This window comes from Rhinolophus hipposideros (genome assembly GCF_964194185.1).
Source record: "Rhinolophus hipposideros genome assembly, chromosome: 16".
NCBI lineage: Eukaryota > Metazoa > Chordata > Mammalia > Chiroptera > Rhinolophidae > Rhinolophus > Rhinolophus hipposideros.
This window is the reverse complement of record NC_138062.1, coordinates 29,132,806-29,149,157: the sequence shown is the minus strand read 5'-3', so window position 1 is coordinate 29,149,157 and position 16,352 is coordinate 29,132,806. Positions and strand designations below refer to the sequence as shown.

The 16,352-nt window shown below is 44.8% G+C and overlaps 1 protein-coding gene across 1 annotated transcript in view; it reads left to right on the top strand.

Moving 5' to 3' along the window:
• Positions 1-16,352, top strand: part of SCARA5 (scavenger receptor class A member 5) — a 102,607-nt gene that overhangs the window by 50,676 nt on the left and 35,579 nt on the right. The window contains exon 4 of the mRNA XM_081075634.1: positions 12,705-13,379. Within this exon, the coding sequence (XP_080931760.1) occupies positions 12,705-13,379 (675 nt within the window). The remainder of the gene's footprint in view (positions 1-12,704; positions 13,380-16,352) is intronic.

Genomic DNA, 16,352 nt, shown 5'->3' with positions numbered 1-16,352 from the left:
ATCTCCCACCTGTGGGGAGCCTTCCTGTGGGGAGCTGGCAGGGGGTGGCATGGAATGCAGAGGCTGCAGGTCACCTTGAGAAGGGAAAGGCATGCTTATCACTCTGATGCTGGAAGAAACAATGTGGATGCAGAAAGATGCGAGGTGCAGAGGACACTGAGTTCCTGCTGGAGGACGTTCATATTCTTGGTATCGTGAGTACAGAGAGTCACTTCTAAGAATGAGAGGGATAAAGCAGGCTTGGGCAGTAAGGAGCATGAAGGAGGTTTTGAAGAGCAGCTAAGGGTTTTTTTTTTTTCCCAGCCCACCAACCCACTCCAGTAGTTCATGTCCATGTGTATTCAAACAATGCAAGAATAGGCCAAGTCACCACAATTCTTCAGCAGTACTATGTGATCCAAGAGGTAAAGCAAAGAAAGGAAGTGGCTGCAGCTGCCCAGCGTTTGTCATTGATTAGTATGGAAGTAAGAAAACTCCCCAGAGGCCTGGGGCATTTCTGATCTGAATCGGGTGCAACAGTGATTCAGGCACAGCCAGAGGCTATGTACTGGAGGCAGTCAATCAAGTTCCCGGATCAATCTGCTCATTGAAGACTGTGCATAGGTCTCTTCATGGTGAGAGAGCTGACAAGCTTGGCGGCAGTGGTTGAAAAGAGGGGAGTCAGCGTTCTGGATCTCTTTGGAAAAGACCAAATAATTACCAGGTCGTAGGATGAGCAGTGCTGGGGGCCACTGGGGGTGAAGAGGATGAAGAGCTGTGTGTTCAGGTTGTTGGAAAGTCAGAGACATAAGAAAGATGACTTTTAGAATTGTAAGTCTGAACCCCAATCCTTGGCTTTCACTAGCTAGTGGTGGAAAAATAGTTTCTTCTCACCCCCCTCAGTACTTTAGTTTATATAAGTAGGGATGAAATGCTGGTCCAGAGTAGAAAATTAGGTAATGTACGTAATAGTGCTTTGTAAAATGTAAAACTCTATACAACTTTGATGTTCCATAACGAATATCAATGTCTACATATCGGATAATGAAGAAAGGGTAAGGCATCGAGAGCAGAGGGTGTACTTCTGTATAAATGGGAACAGGGCTTTACACTATACAGAGGTTGCCAAAAAATGTATACACATTTTAAGAAGGGAAAAACTGTATTAAAGTTGAAAGATGAATGCAAGTCACGTGTAAACATTTTTTTGGCACCCCCAGTATATGGGGTTTTCTTCCCACATGTTTCATTTCCTCAAATGAGGTAACATCTGCGTAAAACACCTAACACAGTGCCTGGCCCACATTAAGTGCTCAATTACTCTTTCCTTTAGTCTTCACAATACTCCCCAAGGTAGCTGTTGTTAATTCTATTTTTAGATGAAAAGGGAGAGACTCAGAATGACGAATTTCTTTGTTCAAGAGACAAGAGGAGCAAGTGAAGTGGTGGCAGGACTTGAACCTGACTTTTGGATTCTAAGTTCAATATTTCTTCTTTTCTAATTTATATCTAAGACCCCATTCAATTCTCAGAGTCTATGAAATTCTAAAATCTATTTCCTTGACATTATCTGCACTTCACACAACACTGTCAGTTTTGGAAAAATTGGAACCATGAGATGCACACGGTGTTTTTTTTTATTACGATATGTTAAAAGTTGTTATGAAAATTTTTCCCTTTTGTAGAAAAGGCTCTGAAACCACATAACATCACATTGTGATTGATGATTGTCACTGACGTAATTTCATATGACTCTTTTGCAATACTAAATACTTTTGCAACACTAAAGATATCCAACCTAATAATGCAAGATACTCTGAGGACCAATTAATATTTTAAAGTAACTCTCACTCTTAGTGTAAATGTTTTTAACTGGAAAAACTGTGCCTCTTTGGATGGAAATGCTTTTTGCATTATTGTCAATGATGATTCACATGGACGGATGGATGGTTGGATGGATGGATAGATGGATGGATACATAATTCTGCTTTCCTGGACAGCAGTGTTGTATAGTAGAAGGGATCTGAACGGGGTTTCATGAAATATGAGTACTAGCTCTGGTTTTGCCACCAACTACCTACATGACCTGGGCGTTTCATATCACTTTTCTCAGCCTGCATTTCCTCATTTGAAAATAAGAAGTAAATGATTCTGAAGGTCAATTTTGGCTCTAAACATCTATGATCTTATGGCACCATGAGTCTGCTTTTTGAAAAACAGCAATGTGAGAGATTTGACACATGGGCTGCAAACCCCACATTCTGAAAGAGGAAACCCAATAAATGCTTCGATTCCTGGCAAGTCTGGCCCAGATTCCTTACATGCTTATTAGTGAGAATAATTTCCAACCTTCTTAAAATATTTTATGACAGGCTCGACCAGTAAAGAGAGATGAATCTGTGAAAATTGGCCACGGGGAGAGCTCACAGCACTATAACCCAAAGCCGGGTAGAAGCCCTGGGGGACTGATACTGAGCTGTTTGAAAACAAGCACTTACGGAACAAATTGTCCAGAAAGATAGAAACAGAGACACAGCTTTGCCACCCTCACTGATTTCAGATTGTGGCCTCATGTGACTGTGCCGGGAAGCAGACTGGAGAGATACAAGTAGGCTCCTGCTAGCCTGAGAAGGATGGACTGTGAAGTACGGTAGAGCAGACGCTCTGGGCTTTACATCTGGATTGGCCATTCATGAGCAGTGTTGTCTTGAAAGAGCCGCTCAATCTTGCTAAGCCTCGTCTGTAAAACTGGACACATGAACATGTTTGGTATTCTTTCATGAAATGGTTAGTCAGATGTGGCCGCAGAGGAGACAGAGGAGAGGTTCAGGAAAACAAAGTTGATTGTTATCACAGGTCCTAGAGACAGGACGCATGGCACCCCAGGCAGGGCCACAGGAAGAAGCACCAGGGTAGTCAGGAGGCAGAAGAGAGGAGTGAGGGGAACGCTTAGGCCATGGCCTTTATTGGGGTATGTGTGAGAAAAGCAAGGCAGGGTGGGGGAAACAACTTAGGACTGGCTAGTTGAATTCTTTCGGTGGACTTTGGGCTACAGAGGTGGGCTCTAGTTGCCTGATACCTAGCCCTGGGGATATTTGGACAGAAGAATGTTGCCTCTAGGGCCAGAGAGAGGAAGTGTGGCTCCAGAGTGGGGATCAAAGTTATACTCCCAGCTGGGCTTTCTGCTGTTTCTGAGAATTGGCCAGCCTAGGAAGGGGCAGTTTCTCCCCAGCCAAAAAGGTTTCTTAAGGTGTCAAAACAAAGTAATTATGCATATCTATCTATCTATCTATCTATCTATCTATCTATCTATCTATCTATATAATTGTTATCTGTATATTATTACAGAATACATCTCATCTGTAAAACTGGTCATATGAACAATGATCTCCGAGGATCATGAGATAATATACACGGCAGCAACCAGTCCTGTCTGATACCGAGTAGATACCCACTAATATGAGTTTTCTCTCTTCGTCCATCAGTTTAATGAATGGACCATTGGATTAGTCATCCCATCTACACCTGTGTCTGGCTGTGTGACCGGGAGCAAGAGGGTTCTTCTGTCTAGGATTCTGTTTTCTCACCTGGGAAATAGGGAAGGGCAACCAAATGGTCGTCAAGGTAACTTTTAGGCCCACTGTTGCCACTTTCTTGTCTGATTCCTGCTGAGACCCACAGTGCACCTTTATGGGCTGGAAGGGCAGAGATAAGGGGTCCCACTGGGGGACGTGGAAAAGGCTACTCGGAGGTTGAAACCATAATACGAGATTGAGATGAGATTGTCCTCGCCTTGTGGGCAGAGACCCCAGCTCTGACACAGAGGCTTGTACTGGACTATCTCTTTAGACTCCACATGATTAATCTCCCTCATGTCCAACCATGGGCCTAGCCTTTGGTGAGGCAGGGAGAAAGGGCATGGCATTTAATTAAGGTGGTCGAGCACAAAACGTACCTGTTCCATCACATACATTTAATTTTCACATTGATGTGGGCGCCTTACCTGTAAATCAAAAACCCTGAGTTTCTCCACAACATCTACTTCTGAGGACTGCTATAAAAATGAAAAGATATGTTCTTAATCAGATATTCCATATACAGCAAACTGGCCAGTGCAGTGCCTAGCAATCAGTAAGTGCTGAATAAATGAATTAATTATTCATGACCTAATTATTCCATAAACAGGATATTTCTGCAATAAGCATTGAAACTATCTCATGTCTTATCTTAATAACATTCAAACATTTATTTGTATTTTTTAAATGTGTAAATCACTACATTGGATGCCTGAATTGAATATAGTGTTGTATACCAACTATAATTAAATAAGCAAATAATATGTAAATTGTCGATTTGCTAAATCAGTGTTGAAATGAAATTCTAGAAAGGAGTTTCTGTTGATGGGTGAGCACCACATTTATAAAGAAGGGCCATGCATTAAGAGAAATCCAGCAAGTTAGGGTTTTTCTTTTTTTCTTTACTTTTCAAGTAGAATGAAAAGTGCTGGAGATAAGATCAACTCTGGGCTTTATAATAGCAATATTTACATCTCCTTTCCTAATGTACTACTTTATTACAGGTTGGACGCTTTATTATATTGTATATCAATAGGGACTTCAGCTTAAATGCCAATGAAGCATGCCTAGGAAAGTCAGCGAGCATGTACCATGGGGCAAGTCAATTTTCTCTAAATGGGACTCTGCTTTTCATGTGTGCTTTGAGAACAGGGTCTAAATTTGTCAGGAGAGATTTTTATTTCTTTATAACTATATTCAACTAGTATGGCTATGAGGGCCACTGTCTGGAAATAACTGCAATAAAATACCAACAAATCCCACTGAAGTATAGAGAAGATTCCCCACTAGATTTTTGTTGCTAAACAGGATTGTCAGATCCCAGGAGTGCATTACCCACTGGCAGTAATGACTTGAAGAAACACTTCATCCTCAAAGCTCCGGGCAGCTTGGCCCCACTCAGACTGGCTACGTTTTAGTTTCCTCTGTCTGTTGGGTCAGTATCTTAAGGATGTGACTAAGGTTTGGAAATCAGCACCCACCTTTACTGCCTATCCCAACTCCTTTCTACTTAACCCCCAGTAAAGACCCTCACTAACCACTTGTTATGGGTTAAATTATGTCCTCCTCAAAATTCCTATGTTAAAGTCCTGACCCCCAGTGCCCCAGAAAGTGACTCTAGAGATATGGTCCTTAAAGAGGTAATTAAAGTTAAATGAGGTGACTAGGTTGGGCCCTAATCCAATGTGACTGGTGTCTTTATAAAAAAAGGAGATGAGGACACAGACACACACAGAGGGAAGGCCATGTGAAGACACAGGACAAACACTGTCACCTATAAGCTACAGAGAAAGGCCTCAGGAGAAATCAAACCTGCTGACACCTTGATCTCAGACTTCCAGCCTCCAGAACTGAGAAAATAAATATCTATTGGTTAAGCCACCCAGTCTGTGCTATTTTGTTATGACAACCTGAGCAAATTAATACACCACTTATTTGTGTTTTTGAAAAAATCCCCCTTGAAAAGAGAATAACAAGTTTAAAGTAGAAGAAGAGGAAGAGGAAGGAAAAGGAGAAGGAGAAGAAGGAAAAGGGAAAGGAGAAGAAGAAATAAAAATAACAACAACAAATATTTCCATGTACAATGTTTTTTAGACCTGTCTCTCCCTGGATGACCCACTGAAGCTTGGCAGGGTGATTTCAGATGCAATCTCAGAATAATTACAAGCCGTCATCTTACTTACAAGGCCTGATTATAACATCATACCGCTTTGTTTTCATGGTGCACATTTGCTTCCCTCCTCTCCCCATCCACCACCATGATGTGAAGCCAGGAGGGGAGTCTGGTGGAGAGACGCTGGAGTTGGCATCAGAACATCTGCTCCCAATTCTGGTTTTGTCCCTTCCTAGCTATAAGACCTTCAAAATTTTAATGCATTCCTCTGAGATTTACCTCCCCCTTCTTTAAAACGGGGATAATAATGCCTACTTCACAGGTCATTTTGAGGATTAAATGGTGTGAGGCATATGGAATAGGTAGGAATGTGACAAATATGAGCTAACTGATGTGGCATTCAGGGATCTCTTTCAGAGTTTTGATTGTAAATGCAAAATACCGCACTAGTCCCTTTTATATGTAACCCTCTTACCTTCAGCTGAGATTAAGATAATTTTGAAATTTGACTTTGTCATCTACAACATTACTCTTGCCAGCTTTGCACCTGCTGTTGGTCACCCACAGCATAAATGATTCAACTGCGCTGAGGATTTCATTTCACCAGATACCATGTCTTTCAACAGCACTAAAGCCTTCCTCTTCTTCAAACCTCCAATCCCAGGAGGTCTCTGAGCCCTGACGGTGTTATTTCTTACGTCTGTTGGTGTCCCTCCTCTGCACCTTAACAGGCATGGCCTCTCTTCAAGGCCCTCCTCTGTCATCAGGACCACAGCTTCCTACCCCATTCCCCAGCTCTGTTCCTGTCCTTTCCAGTTCATTCTCCACACCGCTGACAGAGGCATCTGACACAAATACAAGCAGAAGCCATCCCCTCAGACTACGGATAATGTTCACAAATCACAGGAATTATGTCCAACTTCTTCAGATCATCTTAGTGGTGGGTTTGGAGTTTTCTTTTCCCAATGAACATTGTTGATACACATTAGAACAGAGGAGTTTTAAAACAGGTTCCTTGGGTTGCGTAGTTTTCTAAGTAAATGATAAATTTCTTGATAGGAAAGGTGGGATTTTACTCCTAGATTAAATTGGCCAGTCGGTCCTTGGTATCTGTGGGGGATTGGTTCCAGGGCTCCTGCAGATCCCCAAATCTGAGGATGCTCAAGCCCCTTCTATAAAGGGCTGTGTAGTAAGAACTGCAGAATGGTCTGTCTGTGCAGAATATTTATCTACCAGCTCCTGTCCGCATAGATCGGGGCTTCCCCAAGGATCAAGGCCACACATGGATGAGGTCCCGTGGGTTTCCTGATTCTGAGATGTCACGGTAGCCTGAGGGTAGAAAGTAAAAGATCAGAGGTGTAGATAAAGTGAGGTCCTGCTGGGTAACACCCACTCATAGTTGGTCATTGTAACCCTGTCTGGAGTTCAAGGTGGGCTGAGAGTGGGTGAGGCAGGACCAAGGGCTGACCTGTCCATCACCACTAGTTCAAGCTCTTCTGTTTCTAAGGAGATGCGGGCACTTCTGTGCCTCATAATACTCTTCATTTTCAATCACTCACGTGTTCACTTAACAACTGTCTATTGACCACCTACCAGGGTTCAGTATTTTGCATTGAGCCTTATGTTAATCTAAATAACAAGTCCCTAATTCCACTTGCAAAGTCACAAAGAATTAGTCTCTTCCTTATCAGGTTATGCATGCCATTGAAATGCTGGGTTTCTTGACATTGCCGGTAATGGTTTCAGAAACACTAGCCTCTGAAATGGGAATCCTGGGGACAGTCTCCTCAATAGGAGACTTTTGATTTGTAATTCCTCTTGGATCCCATTTTCACAGTAATCAACAGTGAATTATCAGAGACTCTGTCTGCTTGGACCACCAAAGAGAACACTTGTGCCAGGAACACAGAGGATAGAGCCACACCTCTGGGGAGAGGGATAAACATAGTGGTGGGGTTTTTGTCCTCTGAGGTTGTGCCAGACCATCTGAATATGGATATTGTGGCTGTCAGGAGGCCAGCAGTCAGCATGTACTGCATGTATCCTCCAGGTTTGTGCTCACTGACGTGCCAGTGCCTGCTCTTGTACGCTACCAACTGTTTGAGCTGCTTCACCTGAAAATGGATGGAATAATCCCTACTTCACAAGGTTGTTAGGAAGAGTCAGCGAAGCAACTTCTGGTAAGAGACCAGGACTGAGTCTGGCATACAGTAGGTGCTTAAGACATGTCATTTTAGCCCTGCTTCCCCATATAGATTTTGGAGTTCAGCAGCAGGGTTAGAGGACTGAGTACTGGCTTAAGGGACAGATGACCCCAATTGACCCTTATTTTGTACTTCCAGCAATCTCTTGACTTCTCTGAGCCTCTTTTTTTATTTCTTATATGAGATTATGAATATGTACTTGCCCGGCCTACCTGCCAAGGTTAGTTTTGTTGAAAATTAAGTGAGGCAATAGACAGGAACTTGCATACAAAGATAAAGGGTTTCACTAGACATCAAACAGAATGCTTAGCTTTCTTCCTCCTGACCGGTGCTGGCATTGTCATCATGCCCCATGTTTGGGAAAGACAGCCTCTCTGTTCAGTCACCTCTGGAGCACCCTGACTTAACCAGCACACGATTATATTTTTCATGAATGTTGAGATCAGTTATGGAACACGGAGCCAACTTGGGACCGAGGTGTAAGTGGGAAGGCAATGCCATATAGATGAAAAGGCTGCAGGAGATTTGTATGTGCAAGCCACCTAGCCCAGGGGGTAGCCTGAGGCCAACATTAACGCATTACTCGTATATTATTGCAAATCATACATTAACACGTTAATTAGTAGTTTGCAATTAATACTGAATCAGAATCTACATTTGAGTCTCTACATTATTCCTGCCAAGCAGTCTGACTCCAGCCTAAGTTTATGATGAGGAACTTACTACCTTTATAGTACATTCCATATTTGTGTATCTCCTAAAAAGTTTGTTCTGTGCCTTCCACTCTTTCAGCAGTATCCCAAAATGGTTAAGTACCGGGAGCTCCGGAACCAAACCAGCCAGGCCTAGTCCGTCTCCTCCACCTACTGGCTGTGTGTTCTTGTGAATGACTTACCCTCTGTGTGCCTCAGTTTCCTCATTTGGAATATCAGGATAATAAGAATAATACTTACCTCATAGAGTTGTTATGGGATTAAGTGTATTAATACGGAAAGCACTTAGGACAGTGCCTGGCACATAGGAAGGACTTAGGAAATGCCAGTTAGTATTGTTAGTTTATGATTTATTTTCCCCTTTGTGAAAGTATAAAAGTTGAAGAATAATTAAAGCACATGAAAAGTAAATACACCAGGCAGAGAGATAAATGAGCTGTTTGCATAAACATGAATTAAGAGAGTCACACTCCAAAAAGAATTGTTCCTTGTTGAGAACAGCAAACATCTGGAAGGAATTAAATGGGGGAAGAGGGTGGGTGGTGGTGGTGGTGTGGGCTGAGAACACACTGTGACTGTTGGAAGGAGCTAATTCATTTCTGGGGTGGGTAAGTGATCCCAGAAAAGGGAGGCGGCTGTGGGCTTTTACAGCACGATTTGATGCCCAAAGAGTGTGACCCCTCCAAATAATTTCTGTTCTGATTAGCTTGGGTAACTAAAATGTCTATATCATTCCTTTGAGCTAATGCACTGCCTTGAAAAGGCCACTTCCCAAATACAAATATGCTAACAAAAAAATAACCATTTTATGTCTGTGAAATTAACAATACGAAAATTTAATACTCAGTACACTGAGATGTCACCGAAACGGGCACATTTCAAAATCTGTAATGGACATCTGACTTCTGTCGTGTAAGTACAACTTTTTGGGAAGTGATTTGGCTGGAATTTTTGAGTCATAAAAATGTCTATACCTTTTAATCTACTAATCCAACTTCTGGGAATTTATTGTTAGGAAACATTGCAAAAGAAGGAGAGACCCTTCTGTATTTCTTTTCCATGACTGAAAAAAAATATTCAACAGTAAGAGAACGGATAAATTACAATACATCCTCTAGATGGACTCATGTGGCCATCAAAATCATAATTGTAAATGACAGAGAAGAGGATAGGAAAATGTTTACGAAATAATCATATTAGGTTGAAAAACAAAAACCAGAACTCAAGTTTTAAAGATGGGGTAATGCATATGGATGGAGCTAGAAAACGAAAGCAGGAAGAAAACCAGTGTGCTTTGTTGGAGGTTGCGGGATTGTGGAAGATTTTTTTTCTTTTATTTGGATTCATGTTTATATTGGTTGTGCAATGAACGATAATAAAAGACCCAAATGAACTTTCTGGGGAGAGGTAGCTGATTGTCAGCCATCACCCAATGGGCGTGTTTCAGTTCAGTTTCCTGGACAGAGAGGTGGGGTCCTAGAGCTGGTAGGTTCTGAAAGGAAGGGGCCGATAGGCAAGGCCAGGGGCCTCCAAAGTCACAGGGCACCAGTCACGTCTGAGGACCACTTGAAGAGGAAAGGAGGGACTGGTGGGACTGGAAGAGAGTGGGAGTAGGGAAATTGCCTCTTCATGGTGTCTCTTCTGGCAGGCCTGGGCAAATGGAGCCTTACGTCAGTCTTGTGACTTAAATCAAGTAGGTTGCATTGTTTTCTCTTAGCCGCTCACGATCCCAATTTTAAAATGAGAAATTGACAAAATTCAGAGTGTCCTCATTATTTCTGATAAGCTGCAGTATCTCTTTGAACTCCAGGGACATCGTGAGCAGAGAATGACACTACCATATCGGACTTTCTGTTTTCCAACTGCCCTGTCTCTAGCACTTATCAACCAATTGAAGTCAAATACTGGACAAACACACTGGCTTTAAAATCAAATCCTGGCTTATGAAGATTTCTTAAGCAGACAGTTCCTGTGGTTCCGGGGGTTGTAATTGGGTCATGGATCCATTTCCCCAGAACCTTTCCTTGTAGTGACAACTCTTTAGTTAACTTTCCAAAATGGTGGAGGAGTGGAGTGAAGTGCTGGACCAGGCAGGAGTCAGGAAGCCTGTCTCTGGGCAGATCACTTACACTCCCCTGGCCTCAGTCTCTTCATCTGTAAATTGGGGAAATTTTTCCCCAAAGACTGCATAGATGCCAACCCCATGGCAAAAGTCTGAAAAGCCGAAATGAAGCTAAACTGGGCCCAGTTTGGGCCACGTTAGTAGAAGTTTCATGCCCAGAATGAAAGAACTGAACCTTCCCCCATACTTTGCCCAGTCTGTCCACACCTTGGAAAACCACATTTAGATTTAAGGAGTATGTGCAGAAGAGGGCAGCCAGGATGGATGGAGGCGGGGAGCTTAGTCATGAGAGAACAGATGTAGGAGCTGCAGATTTTAAACCAGAAATGTTATTACGTAACAAAGACATGATAGTTGTCTTTGAAATTCCGAGGAGCTGTCTTGTGGAAAAAAATTGCATTAGCTCTACATGACCCCAGAGGGCAGGATCATTGGAGACAAACTACAGGGAGGCAAATTTCCAGACTGAACAGAATGCAGAGTGTTCCAACAGTAAGAACTAACTGAAGGTGGAGAGATGGGTATAACCAGAGTCTGGGTGACCACTTGGCAGTGTGATTTTCTTGGAGAATAAAGTGCTGGGGGAGGGAGAAGTTGAGGTGGGGCTCCAAGGCCCCATCGAGCCCAATGAGCCTCCGAATCTAATCTGAAATGACTTATCTCCTCCAGAGGGGCCACCATAAATGCTTGTAGTTCCAGAAGCATTGCTGAAGGATTGTGACAGCTGGTCTTCACGTGCCACAAATACCCTCACAACCAATCTTCCCTCTTCCCAACTTGAGATTCTGGAAGAGAGTGGTTCTATCCGAATTTTCTCAACTGTTTGAACAAGCTGTGTATCAAGTTACCTGTCTCTATCCATTCCAAGATTTCCAAGACAGAATTCCCTCTACACCGCATCTGCCTCACCTCCCACTCTGCCCCACCCCCACTACGGTTGCCATTTCTCTAGTGTGTGGCGCAGAGAGGGAGATGGCTGTGGACAGCACACAGAAAGCAGAGAGAAAGGATCCCTAAGCATTCCAGCCCCAGTGTGCCTGAGTCAGTGCGACTCACTAGCTTCCAGGAGACACTCGATGCCAGATTCTAATGCTTAAGATGCACATCCCTCCTCTTTGCTTGTGAAATAACTGCGTGTAACCAAGGAAAGGAACCTCCCCAAGAGAAAAGGCGGGGAAGTCACTGAGATGGGATGTTTGCCTGCAGAGGGAAAATAGGGGATCCAGAAGAAGGGTTGGAGGAGCAAGAGGAGGAAGGATATCAATATGAAAGTGTGTGCAGCCATCCAGGGGGGCCCTCTCTGCAGCAGGTGAGCATGAGGGAAAGGGTCTCGGAACTCAGGAGGCCAGGAAATAGACAGTGTTCCTTAGAGCTGGGCTGCGTCTGCTGCAGGAGTGGTTCCTTCAGGCAGTTCTGGAACGGACCTGTGGGGAAGCACCCAGGTTCTGGAGCAAACGACTTACTTGCTGGGTTATCTTGGGCCACACTTTAGCAGCTCTAAACTAACCATGAAAGGGGACAATAATGGTACCTGCCTCTTGGACTTGAGAGGATAACCACACACAGTAAGGTAGGCTGAGCCACATGAAACTGTGGCTATCTGACCATTTCAACACACATAAGTGAACATTTCATATGAATCAACCTCATACATCATCATTAGAGAAGTACAGTGGTTCCCAACCTAGTCTGCACCTTGGAAGTATTTCAGTCTCTTCTAAAAATTCCAAAAAAGCCCAGGCCATACCCAGACCAATTCAATCATAATTTCTGCTGGTGGTGCACCTGGCCAGGTCATTCTAACGGGCAGACAATTTCGAGGACCGTTGGCTTGTCTCAGTGCTTCGGATCCATTAGGACACTCAAATACAGCCACCTCTGCTTTCCCTCAATCTGTGGTTTATTGAGCACCTACTGCAAGCCACACTTTGGCTAGGCCTTCCTCTTGGGACCCAGGGACCCCCCGTGGTGCTCACCTCTCCCCATCCTCCTCTGCAGTGTCCAGGCCCCGGAGCTCCCCAGACGACCTGAAGGCGTTGACTCGCAACGTGAACCGGCTGAACGAGAGCTTCCGGGACCTGCAGCTAAGGCTGCTGCAGGCGCCGTTGCAGGCAGACCTGACGGAACAGGTGTGGAAGGTGCAGGATGCCCTGCAGAACCAATCGGACTCGCTACTGGCACTGGCTGGCGCGGTGCAGCGGCTGGAGGGCGCGCTGTGGGGGCTGCAGGCGCAGGCGGCACAGACAGAGCAGGCGGTGGCCCTGCTGCGGGACCGCACAGGCCAGCAGAGCGACGCAGCCCAGCTGGAGCTCTACCAGCTGCAGGTGGAGAGCAACCGCAGCCAGCTGCTGCTGGGGCGCCATGCAGGCCTGCTCGACAGGCTGGCGCGCAGGGTGGTCGTCCTGGGCGAGGAGCTGGCCGACGTGGGTGGTGCCCTGCGTGGCCTCAACTACAGCCTGTCCTACGACATGGCCCTCCACAGCACGCGGCTGCTGGACCTGCAGGTGCTGGTGAGTAACGCCAGTGAGGACACACGCCGCATGCGCCTGATGCACATGGGCATGGAGCTGCAGCTCAAGCAGGAGCTGGCCATGCTCAACACCATCACAGAGGACCTGCGCCTCAAGGACTGGGAGCACTCCATCGCTCTGAGGAACATCTCCCTAGCCAAAGGTATGGAGCCCACAGTGCGTGCCTGGGCCCCTTCTGCTCAGGCCCTCTCCCTGTGCACCTTCCCCAAGGGCCCAGGACTCCCTTTACCTCCCCACGCTGACTTGACATTGGGAGCCCATATCTTCTTGATTAAGTCTTGCCCCATAGGACCCTGGAATTTTCTGCCTATACCCATTTCCAGGCCTGCACATATGCCTGTGAACTCAAGAGACTACACTCTGTGTCTACACCCCTAGGCATGAAAAAGGCCAAGGGTGGCTAATGGGGGATAGGGTAGTCAGCTTGGGTGTGCCAGCTGGGGCCTGCAAGGGTTTGGAGCTGGGGAGAACAGCAGAGGGTCAGGCTGCAGGCTCACGCTGGGAACAGGGAGGCATTGCTCCAGTGTCATGGTGTTCCGATGTGTAGAGCTACAAGGAGTTGGAATTTCAACCTGGCCTTCCAGGCTGTTACAAAGCTACCGTGTTTCCCCGAAAATACGACCTAGCCGGACAATCATCTCTAATGCGTCTTTTGGAACAAAAATTAATATAAGACCCGGTCCTATTTTAATATAAGACCAGATATAATATAATATAATATAATATAATATAATATAATATAATATAATATATACCAGGGCTTATATAATATAAGACCACGTCTTATATTAATTTTTGCTCCAAAATATACCTTAGAGCTGATTGTCCTGCTAAACCTCATTTTCGGGGAAACAGGGTATATTCATCCAGGTAGATGGACATATTTTATTTAACAATCTGTTGGCTTCATTTGTAGCTTTCAAACATCATGGCAAAAAATGGGCAGGCCTCCATTTGTACTCTTGCTTGGCACCCTTGAACATTAGAGCCTTTAGAACCAACTTCCCTGTCTTGTTTCTCTCTAGTCCCTTACCCCACCCCACCCCGCCCATGCCTTCCTGTTGTTGTCCACCCTGCACATCACTTTTCCCATATCTGTACTTTTCCCACATCACCTCCCATCAGAACCCACCATGGCTCCCAAGTTCTGCCAGATTCAGTAAAAACTCCTTAGCGTAACAGCAGACAGTAATAGTACCGTTTTGAACACCACCTATGTCAGGTGCAGTGCCCGGGGTATCTCATGTACTGTGTTTTAAAACAACAAGTGCATTGAGATTCAGGAAGCTGCTCACAGGCTAGGAGATGATGGAGCCAGGATTTGGACCCAGGCTTTACTGATCCCGGAGCTGGTGTGCTTTGCATCATATACCTGGCCCCAGCCTGTCTTTCCTGCCTTCCCCTCTAACTGTTTCCCTAATCCAGGGGTTGCAAACAGAACTGTCTGCAGGGACCAGTGGAACAATGTCAGTGAGTACAGTGACCGTGGTGTTGGGGGAGTAGTAGGGGCTATGGCAGATCCAGCCCATTTTGGCCAGGCTTATAATTGACAAGGTCTTCCCATTTTTCAAGAGAAACTAGAAACGTGGAATGTTCTAGAAATTGTTAATTGTTTAACACTGTGGGCCAAATAAAACACATCTGGGGACCACATATGGTCCATAGACTGCCAGCTTGCACCCCCTGTCCTGGATAAAGCATCCAGCCCAGTGGGACATGACTTGTCACTGCCCCAGAGATATAACCTGCCTTCCTGCTGTCATAGCTTTACTCCAGCTGTGCCTCCTACTGCAGTTCCTCCTTCTTCCTTTTCCTCCTCCTCATCCAAATCCCAATGATCCTTCAGTTCTCACTCCAACCTACTTCCTCCAAGAACCCTGCTGGCCTCTCTAGCTCACCCAAGTCTCCCTCCTCTGAGCGTCTACGTTTATCAGAGTGGAAAGTAGTAGTGATGAAGCCTCCCGTTTGCATAGTACTTTCCAGTTCACAGAGTAATTTCACGTACATTATTTTGTTTTACAGTGGGTCCTCATGACGAGCTGTGAGGTTGGTGGAAGGCAGGTTTCATTATTGAGGGTGGGGTAGCATTCTTGCAGAAAAACAATTGAGGCTCCAGAAGGAAATAGCTGATTTACTCAAGGCTACACAGCTGGTAATGATCTGACCCAGGACTTTTGTTTTCAACAGCTTGAATAAGGCATAATTTATATGCTGTAAGATTCACCCATTGAAGTGTACAATTCAGTGATCAAGCCAGGACTTTCAGCCCAATCAATGCCCAGTGCTCATTCTGCTACACCACGTCCACCCCCATCTGTTCACCCCTGTGTTCCCCGGCACCTAACAGTGCAATACATGTAACTGGAACTCAATGAATGTTTGTGGAACAACCGTTAAATCTTGAACCTGGACAATCAGAAAATTGGTTTTCTTGTCCTGGGTCATTTTGGATTTTACCTCTCAGAAGTCAAAGGAGGGCTGGGGGCAGAATTTCTTCTTTCAAGTCTACACCACTGGGATCTTCGCTTTTCCTGTCTTCTCTTTTCCTTGACCCCCCACTACTAAGTACCATAGCAGGTACTTAGTAATAATAGCAGCTCTACCAAATCATGACCTACTATGAGCCAGACATTTTGTCAACATTAATTCTCTAAATACTCATAAATTCTCTAAATTAATTGTCTAAGACATTGAAGACCACTAATTCTTACATTCTGCAAAAATGTATTAGTGTCCCCATTTTATAGATAAGAAACTTGAATAACTTTTCCACTGTTTCTTATGCAACTGACAAGTGGCAAAGTCAAGGTCTGAAAAGTGAGTCTTTCTGGCTCAAAAGCCATATTCTTATCGCTGACCATCCTGCTTTCCAAGTGAAGAGATACCAGCAATGAACAATGAAGAGAGTAGGGACCATGGTCCCTTGGATTCCATTCCTGTATTTGGGGGTAGTCCCTCCCAGGCTCTCCCCACTTCCTTCCTCTTCCAGTCAACAAACATCACCATGCTTCCTCCTGGTACCTCATCCTGGGCCTCACTGAACATTTCACAACCTGGATCTTTAATTTCCAAGTCCACTCTCCTTGGCTCGAACTGAAACTGCTCTGGGCCATTC